Source organism: Hyposmocoma kahamanoa, unplaced genomic scaffold, assembly GCF_003589595.1.
Source record: "Hyposmocoma kahamanoa isolate Upper Pololo Valley unplaced genomic scaffold, ASM358959v1 94, whole genome shotgun sequence".
NCBI classification, from domain to species: Eukaryota; Metazoa; Arthropoda; class Insecta; order Lepidoptera; family Cosmopterigidae; genus Hyposmocoma; species Hyposmocoma kahamanoa.
The window spans coordinates 226,632-250,215 of NW_020654878.1; the positions used below are offsets into that span (position 1 = coordinate 226,632).

The 23,584-nt window shown below is 38.4% G+C and overlaps 2 protein-coding genes and 1 non-coding gene across 6 annotated transcripts in view; 2 read left to right on the top strand and 1 right to left on the bottom strand.

The window, feature by feature from the left end:
• The window catches only part of LOC113237929 (ras GTPase-activating protein-binding protein 2), a 32,672-nt gene extending 26,350 nt beyond the window's left edge, over positions 1 to 6,322 (bottom strand). The window contains exons 1-3 of the mRNA XM_026474647.1: positions 6,169 to 6,322; positions 3,126 to 3,269; positions 33 to 468 (exon numbers count right to left, since the gene is read on the bottom strand). Coding sequence (XP_026330432.1) covers positions 33 to 468; positions 3,126 to 3,223 — 534 coding nt within the window. The 5' untranslated portion in view covers positions 3,224 to 3,269; positions 6,169 to 6,322. The remainder of the gene's footprint in view (positions 1 to 32; positions 469 to 3,125; positions 3,270 to 6,168) is intronic.
• Positions 6,323 to 8,504: 2,182 nt separating this feature from the next.
• On the top strand, positions 8,505 to 22,797 carry LOC113237850 (RNA-binding protein squid). 4 transcript variants are annotated; one of them, XM_026474545.1, is made up of 9 exons: positions 8,505 to 8,721; positions 9,687 to 9,727; positions 9,912 to 10,186; positions 10,389 to 10,520; positions 10,597 to 10,861; positions 12,202 to 12,264; positions 13,558 to 13,672; positions 13,869 to 14,903; positions 22,503 to 22,797. In XM_026474545.1, exons 1-7 carry the CDS (start codon positions 8,597 to 8,599, stop codon positions 13,635 to 13,637), a joined length of 981 nt encoding a protein of 326 aa, XP_026330330.1. In that variant the 5' UTR covers positions 8,505 to 8,596; the 3' UTR covers positions 13,638 to 13,672; positions 13,869 to 14,903; positions 22,503 to 22,797. The 4 variants fall into 4 exon arrangements, with proteins under 4 accessions (XP_026330330.1, XP_026330331.1, XP_026330332.1 ...); XM_026474546.1 differs by lacking the exon at positions 12,202 to 12,264 and adding an exon at positions 11,968 to 12,098 and having other exon boundaries at positions 8,506 to 8,721; XM_026474547.1 differs by lacking the exons at positions 13,869 to 14,903; positions 22,503 to 22,797 and adding an exon at positions 11,968 to 12,098 and having other exon boundaries at positions 8,506 to 8,721; positions 13,558 to 13,637.
• Positions 9,771 to 9,841, top strand: LOC113238034. Its single transcript, XR_003311079.1, has one exon. It is a non-coding gene; the product is annotated as a small nucleolar RNA snR61/Z1/Z11 (small nucleolar RNA).
• Positions 22,798 to 23,584: the final 787 nt, after the last annotated feature.

A 23,584-nucleotide genomic window follows, 5' to 3' on the forward strand; every position in this document is an offset into this window, starting at 1 on the left:
GGCGGGGCGCCCATGCGTCGTTTCACGCAGACCTTCGTGCTGGCCGCCCGCGGGCAGGCGGCGGGCGGCGGCGGAAAGTAGCCGCCCGAAGTGTTCGGCTGCGTGTCCTCCTCCTCGGCGTCGGACCGGCCGGATCCGTCGCCCTCTTCGTCGGAGAAGACGATGTCCTGGTAGCGGAAGATGTCGTTGTGCACGTAGTACTTCTTGGGCGACTGCGCGGCCAGCACGAAGGTCTGCGTGAAACGACGCATGGGCGCCCCGCCGTTGGACAGCTCGCCCGTCACCTGCACCACCACGCCTTTGCCCAGTGTCGCTTGCGCGTCCACCTGGCTGATTTTGGCATGGCAGTCGCGAAAGTTGAGCTGCTGGATGCGGTTGTGGATCTGCTTCTGACCGACGACGGGCAACGTCTCGCGGTTGGGTGCGTCCAGCCCGCCGTGCACGAACGACGAGTAGTTGTTGTAGAACCTGTGCGAATGACACGACGCATGCTCAGCAACGTATCCCCGACATCGTGACGGCCTTGTTCAAGACGCGCCAACGAGTCGTGAACAAGAGCACAACAAAAAAAAAATAAAACATTGTTTCCACTGAGCTCCAGTTGTAATGATTTTTGGAAAAAGGATGTTTTTCAAATGAAATGATGATGAAGAAAAGCTCAAAGTCATCACAATACACCATTACATAAAATATTTACATAATACAATAATATTATTCCACTTTATTAAATAAGCACATATTGAATACAGAACAGGTGAGGTATATGACGTCATGGTTTCGGTACTGGGATTCGGCTGTCCACATTTCAAAACATTCTTAAGTGGAATGAACTCGGATAGAATGAATTTTATTTCATGAACAACGTACAATGATCAAAACATATAAGTAACAAATTTACTTATAACAATAGCCTAATTTCAAAACTTTCTTACGATAAAAACGTCTAATTGCCACAGTATGCATTATCCACAAGATTAGATATTTAAAATATTAGGAACAACTCTTGCGTTTATGGGTGTTGGTTATACACTATAACGTAATGTTCAATTTTAGATATTTCTATCGAAATGTAATTTAAGCTGAACTGTCACAAATTGAATTAATAAAACATTGTAGTTATTTCATACGTTGCACTCAACCAGAATCTGCTTTTCATTGCCCGTGAGTGTACTTGGGTGATTACAAACACGGCCCCAACTATACGACAATAAAATGTAATCTCAATAAAATAAATTTATGGGTACATATATTTTAAAAAATTGCATTCATTATTTCAACATTGACACTGACTCTAATGGTGACTGATGTTTGTTTTGACAATTGTAAGAAATGAGTCACAAATGTAAGAACAATGGGCATATTCCGTTTAGGAGCGTCCCTGAAAGAAAAATTTAACAATGAGTGATACAATCCTTCATGTAGGATTTATCAAAGGCTTCTAACCAGGGTACAACATGAAAGTTGACAACAATTATGAAAAATATGGTTATTTATAAGCTTGATTATAAAATCACAAAATATTTTCAGTCATCTGGATACTGAATCTCGTATACTACCACTGCAAGATACTTCTAAAGACAGAAATGGTCTTAAATTATTATTATTTGCATACAAACAAAAAGTTTATCGTATTTGTATTAAATCTCTTCTTAGATAACAACACTTATGCCTTTGTATTCCTATTAAGGTAGGCATTCGATACTCACTTTGCATATTCTGGGTAACCTCTTTTGCTCCACTAACATTCATGAATCTTTTCTTACAAATCTTCCTGTTTCCTTTTACCTTTTAAAATTCATTCCCGATTTAATTTGATCGTTCTTCGCGGCCGTCCTCTTCCCTGTTGCCTTCAGTGTTTTCTCTATTTATCTATTTCGCTATTCTGCTTTCAATCATCCACTCCAAGTGCCAAAATCACGCCAACATACCTTTCTCTATTATTGTCACTACGACGTCCTCTTCTTAGATATTTTTTAAATTGTGCATGATGATAAACCTCACAACACTCCAGTTTACTATTCAAGGTAGTTGGTGGAATTGTCTGATAATAGTTTTCATCATAAGAAAGATTCGCCGAAATGAAAAGAACACGTCTTGCTAAACACCACAGCAACTGTTGAGGGCCTTAGAGGGTTTCGTCTATTGTAATAAATATTGCTTTAACAAAATTGCAACTTTACGAAACATAAACATTAATTAGCATATAAATAATTATTATTTTTCATAACGAGTCTTGGCACTGCTGCACTGTCGAATTCGAATTTTCGTTAATGATGTTTCACAGCTCAAATTGATTAGGGAAAGTATAGTATCTCTATACATCAACATAAATGGGAATAATATTATAGAAGTTTCGTTACGAGCTCACGTCAATGAATCGCGGTGGACCGATAAACCTACTCAGGTTTTTGTTGTACCGCTACGTTTTAATTTATAAGTTTTATTTTTGGAAATATTTTAATAATAAAAAAAAAGTGAATTCAACAAATACATAATATAATATAGAATAAGAAGCACATGAAAATGAGCCGTACCCACATCAAACAATAGCATTAAATTCAGATGAGACAAACATTTGCCATTTCACTGACTCACTGTCATCTTATCTAGTGGCAAGATAACGGGTACCGGCTTGCGTTTCTCATTGCGTCGTTGAATCATGATGATTAAGCGAATGACATTCATTGGTTTTAGTTCTGAATTAATCAAAACACCAATTTGAGAAAACGGGATACTAATTGACCAGTGTGTAGTAACTGCAAACTATTAATATGGGCTTAGCAAAATAAATATTCTATATTTAGAGCAGTTACGTAGTTACTTCGTTTAGACCAGATCGAATCGCATAAAAAAAAGTTTTGTAAAAATTTCTTTTTATTTTGCTGACTGTACCATTTTTTCAAAATCTGTGAATGCCAATCAAAATATCTTCAAAATTCATGGATAGTCTTCTAGAACCGTTTTCCTGTAACTACAACGATTAAGGTAGCTGGCCTTGCTGCCCAGTCTCAAATTTACACCTTGTATATGTAGCTATCACTAGATACTAGATATGGTGTGTTTTCTGCAACATTTCGTCGCCTGTGGTGTGTAAGTAGTCAAGCAATGTGGTACTGAGAAACGACCTGTGCAGATGGGCGGGCGCCTTGTTGAGCAGCGTGTAGTACTGGCGGACAAACTCGCGGCCAACGCTCTGCGGGGACGGGGACGCCTCCATTACCATCGCTGTTGTAACACTGCGCCGATACAGCCCTCTGCAATATGCTGCCCTGCAACATGCATTCAAACAATTTTTAATTTTTTACATGCCACAATAATGCAGCATGGGCATCATACATAAATGCAGCATGGCCACAACAAAATATGCTAAGCGTGAGTCCTTCCAGTAACAATGATGTTTGTTATCAATATTGTTTGTTTATGTATTTTATTTAATACACTTTTTGAACTTTCACTATATTTCCTAAATAAACTTTATAAGTACCTATCAGCTTGAACAACTTCATAACCCCTGACATGCTCCTATGATCTCATCTTTTCAGCAGCATCACTGGAATAAGTTTGATGCCAAATCAGGACAGTCAAGTGTGAATTTTTTGTTGTGCCATATGTTATGCTGGCTATGTACATATTATGTAAATGCTGAATCTAGATTCAAAAAACATTATTCTACATATGGACACCAATAAAATGACTATGCTCTATATTCCCTAAAAGCATGCAAATTGATTATTTATAGTAATGTCTACAGTACTAGATCCACAAATGAATAGTTATTTAATCAATTTCTAGTTATGCAGATTTAGTGTTTCTCAACAATAAATAATAATAATAATAATAACGCACACACTCAACATAGCCCCGCACAAGGGAAACCCTGTGTCGCAGGTGCCATGGACACACACACATAGACAACCACAAATTACACCCAAAGTCACAAGATAAATAAATTTTGGCCATGCAAATATTACTCCCGGCCCGGGAATCGAACCTGGGACCTCTGCGTGGCAGTCCGGCATGGTAAGCTCAGGGGTACCCATAAAGATTTCCCCCGTCAAAAAAAAAAAAAAAAATCCGGCATGGTAACCATTCGGCCACCGAGTGTTTGCATTCCGGTGCTCCTGAACCAGTTAAATGAAAATTAACGGCCTGCAATTGTACATAATATATCACTATTCATTTCCACACATTGCTTATTACATTGGATTTGTTTTTTTGCTGGAGGATAAACAAAATTTTTTTGAAGTTATATTAATAATCACCCAATATTCATGTCACTGTAGTGCAGAGTATTTATAGCACTCTGTGGTAGGTGCAGTGACTATATACATACCAAAGGCACCACTTGTGGTAAGATTTCTAATTTGAACGCAGCCACTTCTTACTTAACTTTAAACAACTCGGACTTTGACATTTTAATTAGTCTCTTTTATATTTCTATGATTCAGAGAAATGTTACATGATTACATTTTATTAAGTCGAGACAATGACTTCAGTAGAAGCTAGTTGTCAGAAATCTAAAAAAGTGGCAAAGATCACTTTTCAACTACCAAAAAAGTGAAAAGCTTCATCTTCGTTTTATGTTGTGGTTTTGACAGGGTGAAAGTCACTTTTACACTTACTTTAACATTGGAATATAGTTATTTGCTACTGTTCAAGGTAAAGTCAAGAGCACTTCAGATTTAAATCCAACTCTATCCCACTTACAATAAGAATGGTCCAAAGTGTCTTGACATGCTCTTGCTTGTACATTGGATTTTAAGTTATCGCCTTTAAGCTTTATAGCCAATAAATAAATAACAAAATAATTTTTGTTCAAAATTGGAGAAATCAAGGTACGTGTAAACAAGACTTAAATAAAATGTTAAAATATAAGTATTAAAAAATAAGTATTTAAAATGCATTCAAAATTTTTTTTGTGTTAAAAAATTATATAATATGCTTCTCCAAACTTACTCAAAGTTTTTCAAATGAAAACAATACTATTTGCTATAAACAGTACAAGTAGCACACTGAACCCACATGCAAAATAGGCTCCTAGATATTGAGATTGCAGACACCGGCATGTCATACCATACCGATTGATTACATATTTCAAGATGGATATAAATTCAACCAACCACCAGACCAGAACCAGATACAGTTTCAAAATTTGCAAGTACAACCTGGGTATTGTCCTTCCTATAATGCGACAACTAATGTTTTATTATTTCTTTAGATTTTGAATAAAAACTCCCATGTACACAAGAATTGGGTGACTCAAAATTACACAAAAAAAATTTTTACTTGAACCACTAACACAAATAAAATAGTCATGTAAATTCTATTTGATACAAAGAAGAATAGAAAGAAACATTACACATAGTGTTTATATATATATATATATATATATGACCTCAGTTATTTTATACAGCCTACTCTGTTATCTAATATTATATCATCCCAAAGGAAAATGTCATCTATGATACAGAACTATCCAAAGATTACAAATTGAGTTAAGTAGTTACTTCCAAAACATGAGTTGAGGAACAATCAACAGGATCAAACACAGAAAGTTACATGATATATATGGAAGACAACAATACCATATGACTGAAATCTTAATACTATGCAATTTTAGATGTTACTCAAGAAAAAATTTAAGGCAGGTATTCACCATTTCTAGATAAACATTATTCAGTAAAATATACTAGTTTTTCACTGGCATTTCATTACAATAATGTTCGTTTTTGAAGCAGATGCCAGTTCACAAGACACGAAAATGAACATTTCAGTGTGATAGTGCTTTCTGACACATGCCAATGCCATAATATGGTGATATCATTCTCATGACACAACAAACTAATAAGAGCCACTGCCGCCTCCGCCTCACGGCGCACGGCCAGCTCCTGCTTCAACGGACAAGTCAATGGCTCGTATTGTCAAAGCACGCATGGCGAATTCAACAACGATTTTCAAACATCAGAACATCAAAGCGTATATACCACTACAGTGGGTTTTTGACAAAAATATTGCTACAATGTAAACTTTTACCCAGCTGACGAGCCCCAGGAGTCGGGTAGCTGATAAAACTAAAATACTATAGGATTAACCTAAAGATGTCTGCCGACAATCATAATATTGAACTGATATCACGTTAGGAAGCCTTTGGTATGGAACAAAACTTACCTCAGTAAAATTTAGGCATCAAACTGGTGTAAACTGCTGCAAACTATCACGAAATTCGCGTAATTTTCAGAATAAATAAGGTCTGAAAACAGAAAATGAGTCTACCTCACCGTTCGGTGTCAATTTTATAATAATGTTGCCAGTTTATTATTCTTTCTTATATTGTCGTCTTGTACTGCTAATAAATAGCAATACTAAAATAATAAAATATCAATAGTGATGAGCGACTACGCCTCCGAATTCCTGAGCCATCGTGATTGATTACTAATAATTTTATGATTACGAGAAATTATTATGTCATCATAACAAAGTCGAATCAATGGCGAAAAAAATTTGATAGATAGATAAGTAGATGTTAAATTAATAAATCATACTCATCGTCACTGGAAAAGCGACGCTTCAATTACATAATATAGTTCACTATGACTTCACCGATTATTTCCTCTAACTTGTCAAGACCCTTATCAAAGACTAACGATCGGTGGGGAACTATAGGGCCAGAGAAATAGTTTAATTAAAGAAAGTACTCAATCTATGAAATAAAATGTCAATGTCAAGAAAATAAGAGTCTTATACAGCTTCATCACGCATAAACTTGCGCCGTTTTATTTAGGCAGGTAAAATGTAATACGCATATGGGGGAAGCAAGCTTGTGAAAGTCAGGTTGCAAAAAATTGCAGGAAAATAGTGATGTACTGAATTTCTTAATGAATTGACTATGTAAAAATTGTATTATAACATTTATAATAATTATATTATGGAATTCGGCTTGAACCTCATTCTAACTAAAATTGTAGAAGCAAAGTCCTTCAGGGTAGTATACAATTAAATATTTCCAACTATCCTTTCGAGTAATTCTTCGCCTCAATAATTGTAATGTTATTTTCTTGCTGTGAAGCAAGGGTGGAAACTAGCCTAAAATAAATCAGGCGAGCGCCACGAACTAGCTACATGACAGAAGATATTTTATTGATTCAATTATTGAAACAAATTACTTGAAAATGCTCAAACATCTTATGGTTAGTTACAAAATTAATCAAACATAAAAACTATGATTCTCAATTTAACCACTCATTACTGTCATCATTACATTAAAAAAATATTAATAAACTTTTAAATGATTTATGTCCACTTATAAAAACGAAATATGTTTATTAAATTTTTATTGAATTGATATACAAATATTTTTTGTGAAATTACTCCACTAGTTTGTTATAATTATTAATACAAAGATCGAACACTCAAATACAAAAACTATCAGAAAAAATTCCTTCGATCTGGTCGGATTCGAACCGACGTCTTCTTGCATACCGTGCCAGACGCTATACCAACTAAGCCACGGAACGAACCCACGGACCTCACGAATTTTTCTATGTGGTTGCGTCGTGTCTTTTTACTTGGTCTTTCAACGACTTTTTAGTCGTAGCGCCATCTATGAGAAATCTATAATAATAACGCATAATAATAACGCACACACTCAACATAGCCCCGCACTAGGGAAACCCTGTGTCGCGGGTGCCATGGACACACACATAGACAACCACAAATTACACCCAAACTCACGAGAGAAATAAATGTAGGCCATACAAATATTTCTCCCGGCCCGGGAATCGAACCCGGGGACCTCTGCGTGGCAGTCCGGTATGGTAACCGTTCGGCCACGGAGGCAGTGGGTGATAAATCTATGACAGATTTATCACCCAGTTAGTACCTTTACAGCTACCAGTCCTGGCGAGAGATGTCGCTATTCACTGTATTAATTAAATTTTTATTGAATTGATATTCAATTATTTTTTGTGAAATTACTCCACTAGTTTGTTATAATTATTAACACAAAGATCGAACACTCAGAAAAAATTCCTTCAATCCGGTTGGATTCGAACCGCCGTCTTCTTGCATACCGTGGCAGACGCTATAACAACTAAGCCACGGAACGAAAAACGGACCTTACGAATCGCCATCTATGAGAAATCTATAAATATGTTTATGTTAAATCGAACTTCATTCTTTTCAAAAGTCGGTCAAAAATTGCGATTCATTAATTTTATTTATCGTAAAAATATACAACATTATCCACTTCCGGCTTTGAAAACGCGGTATTTTTTTTTGTCATGTTGGCGATGGTATTGATTAATGACATATCGTCTAGCTCTTTTATTCACGTTACACGAATCATCCTATCCTTGTTGATCATACAAGTGAAGCCGTTGACCTCCTGTCAGGTACGAATGAACACTACTACGATTGGTGAATATTTTGGAGGGGATGAAATGTCAGCAAAAAACGCGTTCGTTGCCAACATTACAAAACGTTTCGCGCCGACTCATCGCGTACTTCCTTTCTTTCTTCTGCGTTTGGCATTCAGTGTTGAAGGTCGCGTCTGGACCTTAGATTATAGTTTTAATTATTTTAGCTGTAAAACAAAGTCATGGCAAATAACGACAATTTTGCCCAAGATGTTACCGATAATCAACTAAATGGAAATGCGGAAAACGGTGGAGGAGACGGTCAGGAACATAACAGTGCCGAAGCTCCGGGACGCGATGACGACAGGTAAAGTTGGCTTTATGTTACTGTGACGATTCCGTTATTATTTACTATCAGAAAGCTGCGTAAAGCTTTAATTTAATAGCTTTAGTGCTAATGTGGATTAGTTTCGTGAATTCCTTTCAGTTTTGCAATTTTAGGCCGCTGCAATGGCGGCGGCCCATCCGGCATTATTAGCGGCATTCAATCTAAATCTATTGTAATCCTGGAGATCTTTTCAAAATTTTATTTTTTCCCATTTGCAGTGTGTTCTACACGATGTAAAGTTAGTTACAGATGTCATAGTTTTCATTTCAGTCAATTTCAGGTTCAATTCTAAAATGTAGATTACATCGAGCCGCATGAAGTAAAATGGCGTCATATTCGCGCGTCTCTTTTGCACCCGGCACCGGCTCAGTCCCGTTATCGATTTTTGGCATCACGTTTTCATAGCCGATTGTTGTTGAATGTTACGGTCAGTGAGCGGCTAGCAAGATTTTAAATGGGTGGCAGGCGATGGGCCGGCCCAGTCAGTTTGGGGCGCACTAACGCTCTGTCTCTTGCAGGACGTGTGAGCCTGCGCCGCCGCCGCACCGCCCGCCGGACGCCGCCATGGTATATATCTGCTGGGCTCACACTAAAGTAAAGCTACGACCAAACTGACTAGTTGTCTCGGCCACTTAACTTTGGGCCTCGTTCACATTACCAATTTCAAATCTTGCCATTCACTGTGACGTTCTTGTTTCATTTATTTGGTTGTTAATGTAAAAATTTCCAGATTACTTTTTGTAACTTACAGGTTCTCAATTTGTTTTGCTGCAGTGCTTGGAGTTTGTTTTGAACAAAAAATAGCTGTAAAGTACTGTAAACAAGTACTGCGTAGTTTTAATGTTAAAATTTGTAATTTTAAGTCAAACTTTAAAATAAAAGAGACACAAATCCAAATTATTTTAATGATCTTTTTTTAATTATGAACTACCTGATGTCCACAGAAAACTGTTTGTTGGAGGCCTCAGCTGGGAGACTACAGATAGTAAGTTTATTTTTATTATTTGTTAATCTTTTAAACAGACTTATTTTCATGATGACTTTATTCAGTTCTGCTTCTGAATTAATTTGAAGAAAGTCATACCCACAATTCTGATGTAGTTAGCCACCAATGTCTGATAGTCATTGGAAGTGATTTAAGAGTAACAAGCCTGTAATGTGTTTTTCAGAGGAGCTGCGCGATCATTTCAGCGCATATGGCGAGATCGAGAGCATCAACGTGAAGACTGACCCCAATACAGGGCGATCGCGTGGCTTCGCTTTCATCGTCTTCAAGTGCCCAGAATCCATCGACAAGGTGATGGCGGCTGGCGAGCACACCATAAACAACAAAAAGGTCGATCCCAAGAAGGCGAAGGCGCGCCACGGCAAGATCTTCGTTGGCGGCCTCAGTAGCGAAATCTCAGACGATGAAATTAAGAACTTCTTCAGCAACTTTGGCACTGTAAGTGTACAATCTGATTGATTTTCGTTATTTATTGTGGAGTATAATTATGCAAAAAAGTAGGTGATGAAAGATCCGGTTTTGGTGAGATGTAAATTTCTTGACGTGCTCTGAAGATGAATCCGGGCCACTGATCAGACATAACTATAATAAATATTATTTTTCGTGAAATCTTTATTATGAAATGGTATTTGTTTTTCAGATCATTGAGGTAGAGATGCCGTTCGACAAAACAAAGAACCAAAGAAAAGGCTTTTGTTTCATCACATTTGAGTCTGAGCAAGTGGTTAATGAACTTCTCAAGACGCCCAAACAGACCATCGGTGGTAAAGAGGTGCGTTAGTATGTCCCTCTAGGAGGTCGGATGACGGCGAAGAGGAAGTGAGGCTGACTAGCTTTTCTGTTCGCAGGTGGACGTGAAGAGGGCAACACCGAAGCCTGACGGGCCCGGGGGCATGGGCGGTCGCGGGGGCCGTGGAGGTCGTGGCATGCGCGGTGGCCGTGGCGGACGCGGTGGCTACGGCGGACAACCCTGGAGCAATCAAGGTTACGGCGGCTACGGCTACGGCCAGGGCGGCTACGGCAGCGGGTACGACGGCTACGGATACGGCGGCTACGGATACGATGGATACGGCGGTTACGGCGGATACGATTACTCTGGATATCCCAATTACGGTAAACGCGGCAAGCAGCACTAGACGTAGCGCTCACCACTAGCCTGCTCACCGACACATTACCTCGACTGATGTTACCTGATCCTTAGGGTGTAAACGTAGAGTAAGAGTAGAGGTTACGCGCTAGGTTAACGTTGCAAGCGGGGCGACTCCGTCCTTGAGATGCCTATTTACTTGTAATTGTATATCGTACATTTGATTCGAGGATATCGACATCACGTTAGGCTTAGGTGTATGACTTAGTGTAGAAAATATTTATTTTTCTATTATAACAGCGTATTTACATATTCTATTGAGATAATGTGTAGTGAATGTTGTCCAGGCGACTATTGAATAACCATGGGCTGGTTAAATTAATCACACAATTAAGATTAATCATTTTCATATAACTTGTTTGCGAATCATTTAAATTTCCATTAGTTTGTTTATTTCCTGAACTAATTCGTGTGACGGCGCCGACACTGGCCGGGCCGCGCCGCACTCTTTGTCATCGTTTCACTGGGTATTTTCTGTACATATGTTACCCGCCTTATGTTTTTAAGTGTTTATTTGTAATACCACTTTTGACATTTGTAGCAATTCGCTCGAGTTTTGTTCGGTATTTTGTTTTACCTCTACACTCTCGCCACTTGCTACATATGGGAAATGGGGTAATATATGGAGAGACATTGTGAAAGTGATAAAGATACGATGAAGCTTGAATAAAGCACTGTTACAAAAATCTCAATGTGTTTCCATATATAACCCTTCTCCCTTCCCCGGCCGTCCGGCCTCGCTTCTCCCACACCTTATGCACTTTGGGATACTCTGATACTAACCTCTGCATGATGGCAATGGAAGTTGTACCGATTTCAAGTCTTATTTTTGAAGTTTTCTTTGAATGCGTTAGTCTGCCTATGGTTACTGTACTGAACACTTGTTAGTACTTACGTCTTAATTCGTACAGTTAGAATTAATTACAAATGAAGGCCTTTGAAAATAACACGATTGCATAGAGTATCAGATAATGATCAGTATAGCATCATAAAGCTGAGTAAGGTGACTATTCTGATGATTGCATTGAGAGAAAAGGAAGGGTCAGATCCCTTGGTTACCGCTTTGCTTTAGAGTCCGCCCCGGCAGAAGCGGCGCGGCCGACGAGCCCGCGGCGACGGGCAAGGGCCTCGGCGTCGCCGCACGCGCACCACCTCGCCGGCTAGAGCCGAGGCAGGGCGGTGGCTAGGCCGAGGGCGCTGCAGGTAACGGGGTGCTTGCGAGGGACGTAGACGCGGTGCGGCGACGCCTGGGGCGAGGGGCGGGCTGCGGTGACAGGCGAGACTAATGGCTTTGTGTTGCGGGCAGACTACGGCGGGTACGGAGGGTACGAGGGCGGCTACGGCGCACGCTCGGCTCCACGCGGGAAAGGTACTGCCGTCCTCACCCCTAGACATACCGGTTAACCACGCTCTTGGATATTCTGTTGGACACGTATTTCGATTCAACTAGTTAACTATCTTGGCGAATGTTGCCTTGGTACTTGCCGTTTACTGGGTTCCATTAATGAAATTATAGCATAATCATTTCGCGTTCGAAAAACAAGATTCACGTACGAAAGACAAGTTTTCTGTTTTGAAAACTCCCAATTGAAATCGCGACAAGACCGAATCCTTTTGATGTTAGAAATGACATTGACACACGGAAAAATTAATGACTACGTTGGAAATTACACGAAATCGTAGATTTTTACTTTTCATCTATGGATTATTTTTCATATATCTTCTTTTTTTTTCGGAAATCTTTTCTTATGTTTATTATAGTTTCGTAAACATCAACTTTCGAAATTGTTTTAGTATTTCTGTACTTAAAACTTCTGGAAAAAAATAGTTAGAAATAGTTTCACGCTGGAATAGAGGATTCGAATGATTCAAATTGCAGACATGTATGTTATTTGAACGTGAATATTGACATTTACTAGAGAGTTTAACAAATGGAACCCCTGTCCAGCAAAATGTTTGAGGTTTTTATGAGGACAGTATGTGTTGTTCATGTCGTTTTGTTTGCCCGGCTTTAATTTCATTCGCTCGCATTATTTGCTGTGCATTTATTTCATTTCAATAGGCGGGCAAGCTAGGGACATGGTCTCCTTCATCTTCACCTTTTCGTCACCTTAAAGAGTGTATACAATACATTAAGTCGTAGAGCACTTTTGTCACTTAAAACTACACCCGAGGGCCACTAAAAGCATGTAGTTGTTAATGCACGTCGCACCATCCTAAACCAATATTAGCAGTATGTTTCGGCAAAAGATGCGTCGATACATTAAATATTCAAAATCTTGTATTATATATTAGCTTCATAAAGATCAGTAGCTTAGAAGACTCGATCAAATGATTGTGGAGAGCCTCTCGGAGAGCAATTCGCATTTCATTCGTACGAGTCTACAATGTCTCCCTGCACTAGCGTATTCTGTATATTATTCATTGTGTAAAATATACTAAAAGCACCCGAGTATAAAAATAACATGTGTACATAAGATGTTTAAAAATGTTTAGCGACTCTTGGGGCTCGTGTTACGTAAAAAGTGGTAGATGTGTAATTATGGATTTTTGAACCTCGCAAGCATGGTAAGATAACACGGGGCCCTTGACGGAAACGCGAATGAATACAGTTCAGTGTGTTGGGGAACCTCAAGCACTGAGTGGTTTTGTTATGTTACAGCGGGCTACCAAGGTGGCAAGCAGCGTGGCGGCGGCGGCGGCGGCGGCGGCCGCGCCAACCAGAGGCACCAGCCCTACTGAACGTACCTGCCCACACATCTCAGTCCAATAGTAAGGTAAGTTGTTCGGTTGTGATACTTTTGGTTTTACTTCCTATGTTGAGTACACTGCAAATAATGATAAAAAGTGCGGAGTGACGAAGACGATGCGTTTTTGCGATTGTGAAGTGAGGAAACTCTCTTCCGATACTAATATCCGTCGTCTTTAATGGACTCGAGTTATGTACCGTTTGTGACGAGCGTGTGATTGCAGGTTAAGTCATCGGTCATGAGTGTCCCCCGCGCTGCCCCTCGCCGTTCGCCTGAGCCGCCACGCCGCGCAGGGGGCACGTCATTCCATTCCACATTATTAATTTAAGAAGTAATCTTTTTAAGAAGATTTTTAAGGATACTGTTTATGTGGCATGGCCGCGTCCGAGCGGTCGATGCATAAAATTTATTATAATATAGTATGAATAATAGATTCACTGAGTATTATTGCTGATTAGATTCAATTTTGACATTGTCTTACCTTTCGAACTGAAGTAGAGTATAGTAAAACAGAGCTTAGCGCCGAGCCCGCCCTCGGGCCGAGCAGGCCCGAGATCCTTAGCACCGGCGAGAGCGAGCGAGAGTGCCAGGCGACGCGTGACTGAGTGCGTGACTGAGGCGCCGACCTCCACTGTCAGTTGATGTTCGGATCTCATACTGAAATGTTGTAGTTTTGTATTTTTACTGATTAATGAACAAGGAATCAGAATCATGTATTTTATACAAACAATAGTTGTTTCTTCCATTGAGTAGGAATGAAATTAAATTTTTAGATGTTAAGTTATCAGACATGAACAAATTCTGCAGATATACAAGTTGTATGTCAAATAAAGTAATGTGTAAATAAATATTGAGTTTTTGTCGGTTTGTGCCAGGCCCTGGTCGTTTTTATATTTTCATCTACTCTTAATGATAGGTCCACAACTCTTGTGAACATGATGGTTTTTATTGAAGTGTTTTGCCCGTTTCGAGTTCGTTTCCTGTTATTGTTGCAATGATTAGAATTTAAAGTGCAGACTCGTAAGTGGAGTACAGCACATGAGTATTTTATCGCAACATCACTTGTTAACGATGTATATAAACTAAACTTAATGTTAATGAGCTTGTATTAACCGACAAGTTTATCAGACTGCAGCATCATGAAACCTCATAGCCAACCGGCTATCGTACTTGCGTTTGTAATAGTGATAGCTGCAACCGGTGGTGGCACCTGGCGCGCCTTTCGCTTCGGTGGTGATGATTTGAAGTTCAAGGGATCGTGAGTAAATTTTTTTTGCGTCGTAATTGGGAACTTGGTACTTGTCGTAATTGGCAAATCACGAAGTGATCGTTCCGCGTCAGTGTGCGTCCCTTCCAGCGTAACCATGGTAGAATCTTTGAAATTTGCCCAGGCATGGGGTACGAAGTCGTTGATTTAACCGGGTCTAGATGCAAAAAACTAGATTTAGTCGGTCCGCTGCACTGGGCATGAAAATCGGTTTTTCTTAGATGAAGGAATTTTTTTAAAGTGTCATTGTTTTGCTAACAATACCTTCGGTTATATTGCTATGCTTCAAATATAGTACGCGAGATATTCAGATAGTTTCGTAATGAAAACTACCTAATTAGTAGGTAGTTTGTGACTTGCATAATGAAAGGCATTGAAAGACTAGTATGGGTTTATGCGACGAGCCGACAGGCGAGTTTCATAAAAACATCACACGAGTGTTTTGCCTAATTATACACAGTTACATACTTTGCTTTATCTAAGCTCTCTGTGGTGTGTTCAGGAGCCGCATGTTACGACTGGCGAAATGGGGGCAAATAAAAACTTGTCACGCATTTTTTTTAAGGATATTTTGAAGTTGGCGACTGATGGCCTTGATTCTTAGACTATGGAAACTTTCATCCTCCAAGCATTGACTGCGCCACCGGATGAAAGGGCGAGCTGAAGTTCCTTTATTTTTTTCCATCTTGAGAGCTGAAGGCTCATAACCCGCCTTGTCACGCATTTCACACAACCGTACTTTTTATTAAATTCATAGACAAACTAGACTAGAGTCGGCCCCAACTATCATATCGTTAGATATCAAGTAATGTGGGTAAGTCAAAATTGTTTTGTGATATTTCATTTTGAATAAAACTTCATCTCGTGCATAAAGGATGGAAAAAAATTAATGGTCTAAGATCTCGTCTGATATTAGAATTTAGGTCGAATTAAATTGTGTTGTTTTTCAGATATGTTCGAAATTTGAATGTATTCGATGTTAATAAAAAGCAATAATAACATTCTCACAGATAAGAAATTTGTTCTAAGAAAACAGTTTATCTTAATGCTGGTCGTAATTTACGATTTTGAACACATCATAGTGTTTATGATACTCATAGCATATATGACTGGAGGTGTCATTGATAAGCCCCCTCTGTCAAGGTTCAGTTAAGAGCACGTCAAGCTTGACACTTTGTACTTTGGACCGTTGTTATCGCAAAACAGCATAGAGTTGGATTTAAATCTTAAGTGTAAAGTTTGACGTGCTCTTGACCCTGTACAAGCCAAAAAGACCATTGCATATTAAACTACTATCAAATCGATGTTTTTTCATTTGCGTTGTCGAATTCACCGCGTCAAGTGCTTCATGAAATATGTCGTCTTGCGACATACAAACTTACAAAAACATCTCTTCTACATCCAGTCTTGCCAAGGATGGAATTACATTCCATTTATACGTCTATTTTTACATTAATTACTGGTTTTCTATTTTATCACATTTTTTTTTCACAATGATCACATTGATTAAATTTATCGGTTACATCTTAGAGAATGTAAAAAAAATTAGTTTCCATAGTCTAAGGGTTACATAGAAAATATTCGAAAACATTCGAACATTTGACATAAGCATGCCTATGAAGTTCCTTAATTACTCACAGGCAACCTTTGTAAGTCTATGGCAACCACAGACAAAAAAATGCAATATTTCACGAACGCTGTTTTTTCGTTATAGAGAAGCGGACGTGCTTGTTATCTCCAATTTTTATCGATAGATTATGTAACGAAGTTTATTCAAATTGATTTCTCCGTCGTATTGTTATTAAATAATAATGTAATAAATTATAAATAATGAAAATAAATTTTAATTGTTTTAATATAAATCATGCCGTACTGAAAGAAAAATAAAATTAAAAGCACATGTACGAGTACATACTTTTTTCTTTTTATTATAACGCACACACTCAACACACATAGACAACCACAAATTATACCCAAACTCACGAGAGAAATAAATGTAGGCCGTACAAATATTTCTCCTGGCCCGGGATCGAACCTGGGACCTCTGCTTGGTAACCGTTTGGCCACGGAGGCAGTAAACTTACATACAGTACACGTAAATTACAAACGCAATCAAAATAACCAAATAGCTAACTGTCTTTATCCTACGCAATTTATGCGCAAAAGACAGAAAGAGACCCGTTACGTCAATTCCAGTTTTCGAACCACAAGCAATTAAAATATTTAGATTTAGAACAAAGAAACTATAGAGTTGATTTAATGTTGATCTTATTTTTAAAATGACTATTAAATATTAGTAATAAATAACTAAATATTGTTGTATTCGTTTTACTGTTTGAGTTATCAATCAGAAGTCCGAAAATACATTTGCCCGAAATAATATTTGCTCGAATTTTTGTAATCCCAAATGTATTTAATCATTTTAGGAATATTACAAACTACCTTAATCATTTCTTTGTATTAAGCAACCAAAATCTTCTGAAAGCATAACGGTTTTGTTATAAATTGGTTTTCGAGATATGAAACTGAGTTTACGTTTAGTCGGAATCTAGAAATTCGAAACCTTACGGCACGTCGGAACTACCAACAGAGAAACACAGCTATTTTCACATTTATAATATTTGTATGTACCTATATATCTGCACAACTCTTATTACTTGAAGTGAATTCGTATAAAATTCAACATACTATAAAATTAACCACTCTTGTGTTCAAGTATTTTCACTAGAAGCTAAATATGGTGCATTTTGTTATTTCCAGTAGAAGCTGACTTTGGTTAATTTTTGTGCCTTTAAATTATGGCAAATAAAATTAAGCAATACTGCAATAACTTTACAATTTAAATTAAATGTTTTAGTTTTTTTTATATTTCAATATATGTCACAACTTTTGTATAGGTTAACTCCGGCCATGCTTGTCATTGGCTACAACGCTGATGGCAAAAAGTTGGAAAAACTCCGGACATTTTTTCGCGGTTTTTGATTAGACTTTGGATTGTATTTATTGGTAAGTCAATGAGCAATCTTCTCTGGCAAGTACCAGTAAAACAATACTACTGTTATATAGGTACACGACTCACAAAATTGCAAAAAGAAATCCTCTACATCCAGTCTAGCCAAGGGTGGAGTTCCATTTTTAATATACGTGATTAACCAGTACGTAAAACATATCGATACCGTTACGTCGATAACTTTCGTCTCTAGTATATTCATGAGAATCGATTTATTTTTATAGGCCTATTCTGTGTACGGACATGACATGAATGTGTGTTTTATCTGTGTATTTGTAAAAATAAGCTAGTGTTGTCGATTTTTGTTTGTGTGAGACCATTGACTTACAAATAAATGGACGACGGGTCTAAGACAAAAACCACGAAAAAAATGTCCCAAGTCAACGTATTTAAACGTAGTGATATGTAAAGAAATATGAAAAAGCTAAAACGTTGAATTTAAATTGTAATGTCATAGCAGTACTGTCTAATTTTGCTTGCTTCGCTGTCAGTCGAAGAAACGAAGACTAAAGCGTGAATGACGCTCTGTATACGATTTTAACGCCCTATAAGTTCGGACACTTTTTAGCGCGGACCCGACGTCCATATAATTGTAAGTCAATGTGTGAGACCAAGAAAGTGAAACAACTCAATATTGCATTTGTGTGCACCCGTTTGCTTGTAGTACTGTACAAGTCCGTGTACAAGTTTTAATGCCAATAAGAACAAACGCACATTTTTAGCATCAAGCATAAATGGCATCAAGATTAATTTTTTTTTAAAACGCTCATGTTTTATTACTTAAGTAAAGTTTGCTAACAACAAAAAAGGAAACCCTTATGAGTTATTTATGAGATATTACATTAACCCGTAAGGAGTGTTGCCGATGCTGAAATTTTTTCCAGGCATTAAGATTTCACCGGCATTCCTGCATAGTTCAACCTACATTCAATGAAACAAATAAAAGGTCGCAGCCGAAGGAAAACAAGTGTTAGCAACTAGTTATTGGTTTATTAACTCCGAAGTGAACTGATTGAATTGAATGTTGTTCGTATGGTTTATATGTATATACAAAATAATTGATATCAAGTAACAATTGAGATGATGCAACAACCTGCATTTCTATGGAAATCAAGAAAGTGTACATCGTTTGTGATAACAAGCTTGGTCTAACGTTTAAAATGTCGTAATGTGGTTGTGGTCACATTACAAACAAAGAATTGCAATAAATAAACTTACATAATTATTAATATATTATAAAGCAAATACAATAAAAATACAATATTTAAATTTATAAATGATGATTGATGATGCAGATTTATTTTCTGCAGCGCGGATTCCAATTCGGAATAACGATCCAGATTGTATACGCCATGACATGGGGAAGAGTGTCTGCCTTTACTTGGTCACTAACTCTTGTCTTCCAACTAATTAAGAGGGTCGCGCGGAAGAAAGTAAAAGCAAATAATAAAAAATATCCCCCTGAATTTTTCCGGATATGTTTGATAATGGATGCAATATTCTCGCGACTATCTTTTTTAAAGTTAATGCAGTAAATTTAAACGTATTTCGTTAGGTGGCTGTGATAACAAAGTTCCGAATTAAGTTTTACCGTCAAAACACTAAAGTATTAGTTAACTAATGAGCCAAAGTTGGATAGAAAGGTAACACGTTTATTCAGCACAAATAGAAACAAAAAGAAACAAAACATTTACAATCACTTCACAGAGCACCTACAACATAAAGGCACATCGAACATTCGTTATTAATTTCATACACATTTATATAAAACATACTGCGAGAAAAACATATACTGCGAGAAAAACAAACAAATACTACACTATAAGAACTGATAAAATTTTAATGTACGTATGACTACAGTTTGTGCTGAAATAGCCCTGACCGGTATAAATACTGTAGACCGAGAGAATGGAGGAGGAATATCATTCCGGCACTTACTGGCGCGGTACCTGAAACCGCCGCGAAAAGCTGTCGTTCTGTGTTTTGGGATATTAATAACATTTATAGAAACTAATCAGAACTTATTCCCCCTTACACGTTGTGACCATTATTTATTAGATTATTTATAGACTAGATAATTATTCTGGTCAGGTTTCTGGGTTTTAACTATATCAAACATTAGGCACGCCAAATTACTACTTAGTTTCTCTTTTATTGACAGATTTCAAACACAACAACAAACAGGTTCTAGTTATCATAGTAACTCTTTTTTTAATCGACTTCAAAAAAGGAGGAGGTTCTCAATTCGACTGTTCTTTTTTTTTTTTTTTTGTATGTATGTTACGCGATAACTCCGGTATTTGCGAACCGATTTTCATGATTCTTTTTTTGTTGGAAAGGGGGTACTTCCATAGTGGTCCCATTTCATTTTGAAGGAAATCATCCACCTCAGAGGGTGGCTGTTCACGCATGAAGATTCATTTTTATAAATAGCGCCTAACTTTAATTTAGGAGCAATGACTTTTAGCAATTATGTAGTTGGTTTTGCTATTTCATCAATTCAAGGCATTTTTCCCTCGATATACTTTGAGTAGTGTCGTAGTGAGAACCTATTTTTATTATCTCCAGTATCAAGTCTTGTATAGTGGCGAACTAGGGGATATTTCAATGAAACTTAGCAAATAGACGTAATACCACGTACTTTTGAGGTCGGTTTTTTTAGTACTCTGTACTGAGATTATTAACATCTCAACAGAGACCTATTTTTTCTGAAATCCTCTGACTCCTGGGACTCCTGGGTCACAAGTGCTTTTGTGAAAATATCAGCCAGCTGGTCTTCATTAGTCACCTTGTCGACGTTCAGATCACCACTCTTCACCAGCTCTCTAACAAAAAAATATCGCACCCTGTTTAATACGACGGTGAAATTCAGGATTTTCTACTAGCCATGTAGTAGCTTCGTTACCAACTTTTACGAACGCTGTTTTTTTATGAGAAGACATGGATCTGCTTCACTTGCCTTAAAACCAATTTCATTGAAGAAGTCTATAATACAACGGTTCCAGCATCGTGCTTTAACCCATAAAGACTTTTTTGCAAAAGACAAATTCGACCCGAACCTTCGTCATAGCCTTCCGGTTGTTTCATAAAAATTTCTTAATCCAGAAACCCATATAAGAAGGCAGTAGTGACATCAAACTGGGGCATCGCCATTCCTTCGCTAGCTGCTACACTCCGCACAGAGCGAACTGTTAGCATCCCAGTAACCGGGCTAAACGTCTGTTCGTAGTCAATGTCCTTTTTCTGGTGAAAACCTTTAATTACCAGTCTTGCCTTATATTTATCTACAGAGCCATCAGCGTTCAATAACCACTTACAGGGTATGGCTTTTCTTCCTTCCGGTAGGTTTACAAGCTTCCACGTATCATTTTGTTTTAATGAGTTAATTTCGCTGTCCTTGGCTTCCTCCCATAGCTCCTTCTCCGGGCTTCTAATTGCATCTTTATGCGACGTTGGCTCGTTGTATCCCATTACAGCGTTCATGATAAAGTCTTTGAATCGATCTGAGGCACGTAATAATAATAATAACGCACATAATAATAACGCACACACTCAACATAGCCCCGCACTAGGGAAACCCTGTGTCGCGGGTGCCATGGACACACATAGACAACCACAAATTACACCCAAACTCACGAGAGAAATAAATGTAGGCCATACAAATATTTCTCCCGGCCCGGGAATCGAACCTGGGACCTCTGCGTGGCAGTCCGGCATGGTAACCGTTCGGCCACAGAGGCAGTTAATGAAGAGCGAACACGAAGTTTCATCAGATCCGGGAACACGTCTTCATAAACGACGTGATCTTGACTAATAGGGTGATTCTCGCGAGTCGTTCAAGTCGCCATTCAGGCTGTAAATCGGTAGAAATATAGTAAATTAAAAAAAAATTAAATGGAAGAAGGACATATACAGGAAATGTCTAGGGGAGTCTTTAAAGGCCTCGGTCTACGTCCTATAATAATTCCGAGTGGTTAAGAAAACGATGTCAAATCTCATTACTCTCCCATTCCAAACGACCAAACGAAAAATCGATCGCTGTGTTTAATAAACACCTTGTAAAAGGAATACTCCCGAATTTTATATGACGACCCGAGAAAGTAACTAATAAATGATTATTTATTTAAGCCTATTAATTTTTCAAGTTGTTGGATAATAGAAAGAAAGAATCCTCTTAAGTTTAAAGAATTCTAAACATAGATCGTAGAGTCGGCCCTCATTAGGTCCCTCGTATAATCTATGGAGTTCGTCCCAAACTTCTTTTGGTGAAGACAATCTGATTCCTTTACCAAGCGTCTCATCTCTTATATATTACTTGGTACTTGGTGTAACGTGCTGGCGTCTGGTGTATATAATATTAATTGCAGATACATAAACTACCAGAAATAAGTGTAACTATTTTAATTATGAGAGAAGACCCTGATTTCCGTAACACAGATCATTGAACCTAACTCGGAAGCCACCAGAGCCTTACAATGAAATGCAACTTTACTGTTTAAATAAAGAATTATTATTATTGACTCGATAGGAATGGCTGTTTCAAGATGGGTTCTTTTGTGTATTCTTCTTTTTCGTATCAGGAAAGGAGAGCAGCGCTCGGACGATATTCCACAGCGTTGCATCGATCACAACGTGACAGAGGTGACGTGCGGGAACATCGTGGAGGACGACGCTCTGCTGCCGCACCCTGACGACTGCCAATTGTTTTATTACTGCGTATCGCCGGGGCATGCGCCGGTGTGTCGCCAGTGCCCCGCCGGCCTGCACTTCAGCCCCACCACACACGTTTGCGATGAGCCTGAGCATGCTGGCTGCACCAGCGAATCTAACAGAATTTCTACCTAAACATTTGCTGTTGATTAAATAAAAGTTGACTTGAATGTTTGAAAAGAATTTAAATTTGCTATTGCTGACCATCAACAAGCTGATGTATTCAGCAGGGTGGAAAGTCAAGAAATATTTTATTGTACTAATCGACAGGATTAACGACAAGAATAAAACTCCAATATTTTTTTATACACACTTATTGCGATTAGGCTGATTTTTTTTTATAGTACCAAGTGACGGGACGAACAATTATGATTAGTGAGATTACACAGTCATGGCGCCGCAGAGGCGGTGTTTTTTGCTGCTGCGGCACCGCGTGAGTTACGGCGTCATACCACAGCACCAGGGTTGCAAATACAGTCCATATTGAGTCGTCAACCGAAATCGAACATTGGTAGAGAATTGCAGTAGCGCAGCGTTCGCCGCTGCCGTCGCGGTATCAAGTAACGTCGCGATCGCGATGCGTGTACGAAACGGTCTATACATATACAAGGGCGACTGCAACTGCAGCGCTGAAGCGGCGGCGGGCAGCGGTGCCGCTGTTGTTACGGTGTGTGTAATTCAATTAGCCATATAAATAATGATAATTATCTGCCTACGTTTCAGAGTATTGGGGGCACTTTAGTTAAGTGAAACGGAAAACACAGTGTGTTGATTTCATATTATGAACGCTTTTCTTTATTTCTATTTCTATATATTCTGTTCTTTTTTCAAATCGTAGTCGGATTCTCCATTCTGCTGAGTGTAAGTGCGTTTGCGCAATGCATCCGGTTCGTGGTTCGTTCTTAATCCGAGACTACACAAATCTAGAAACCTCGGACGCACTTCGGATGTC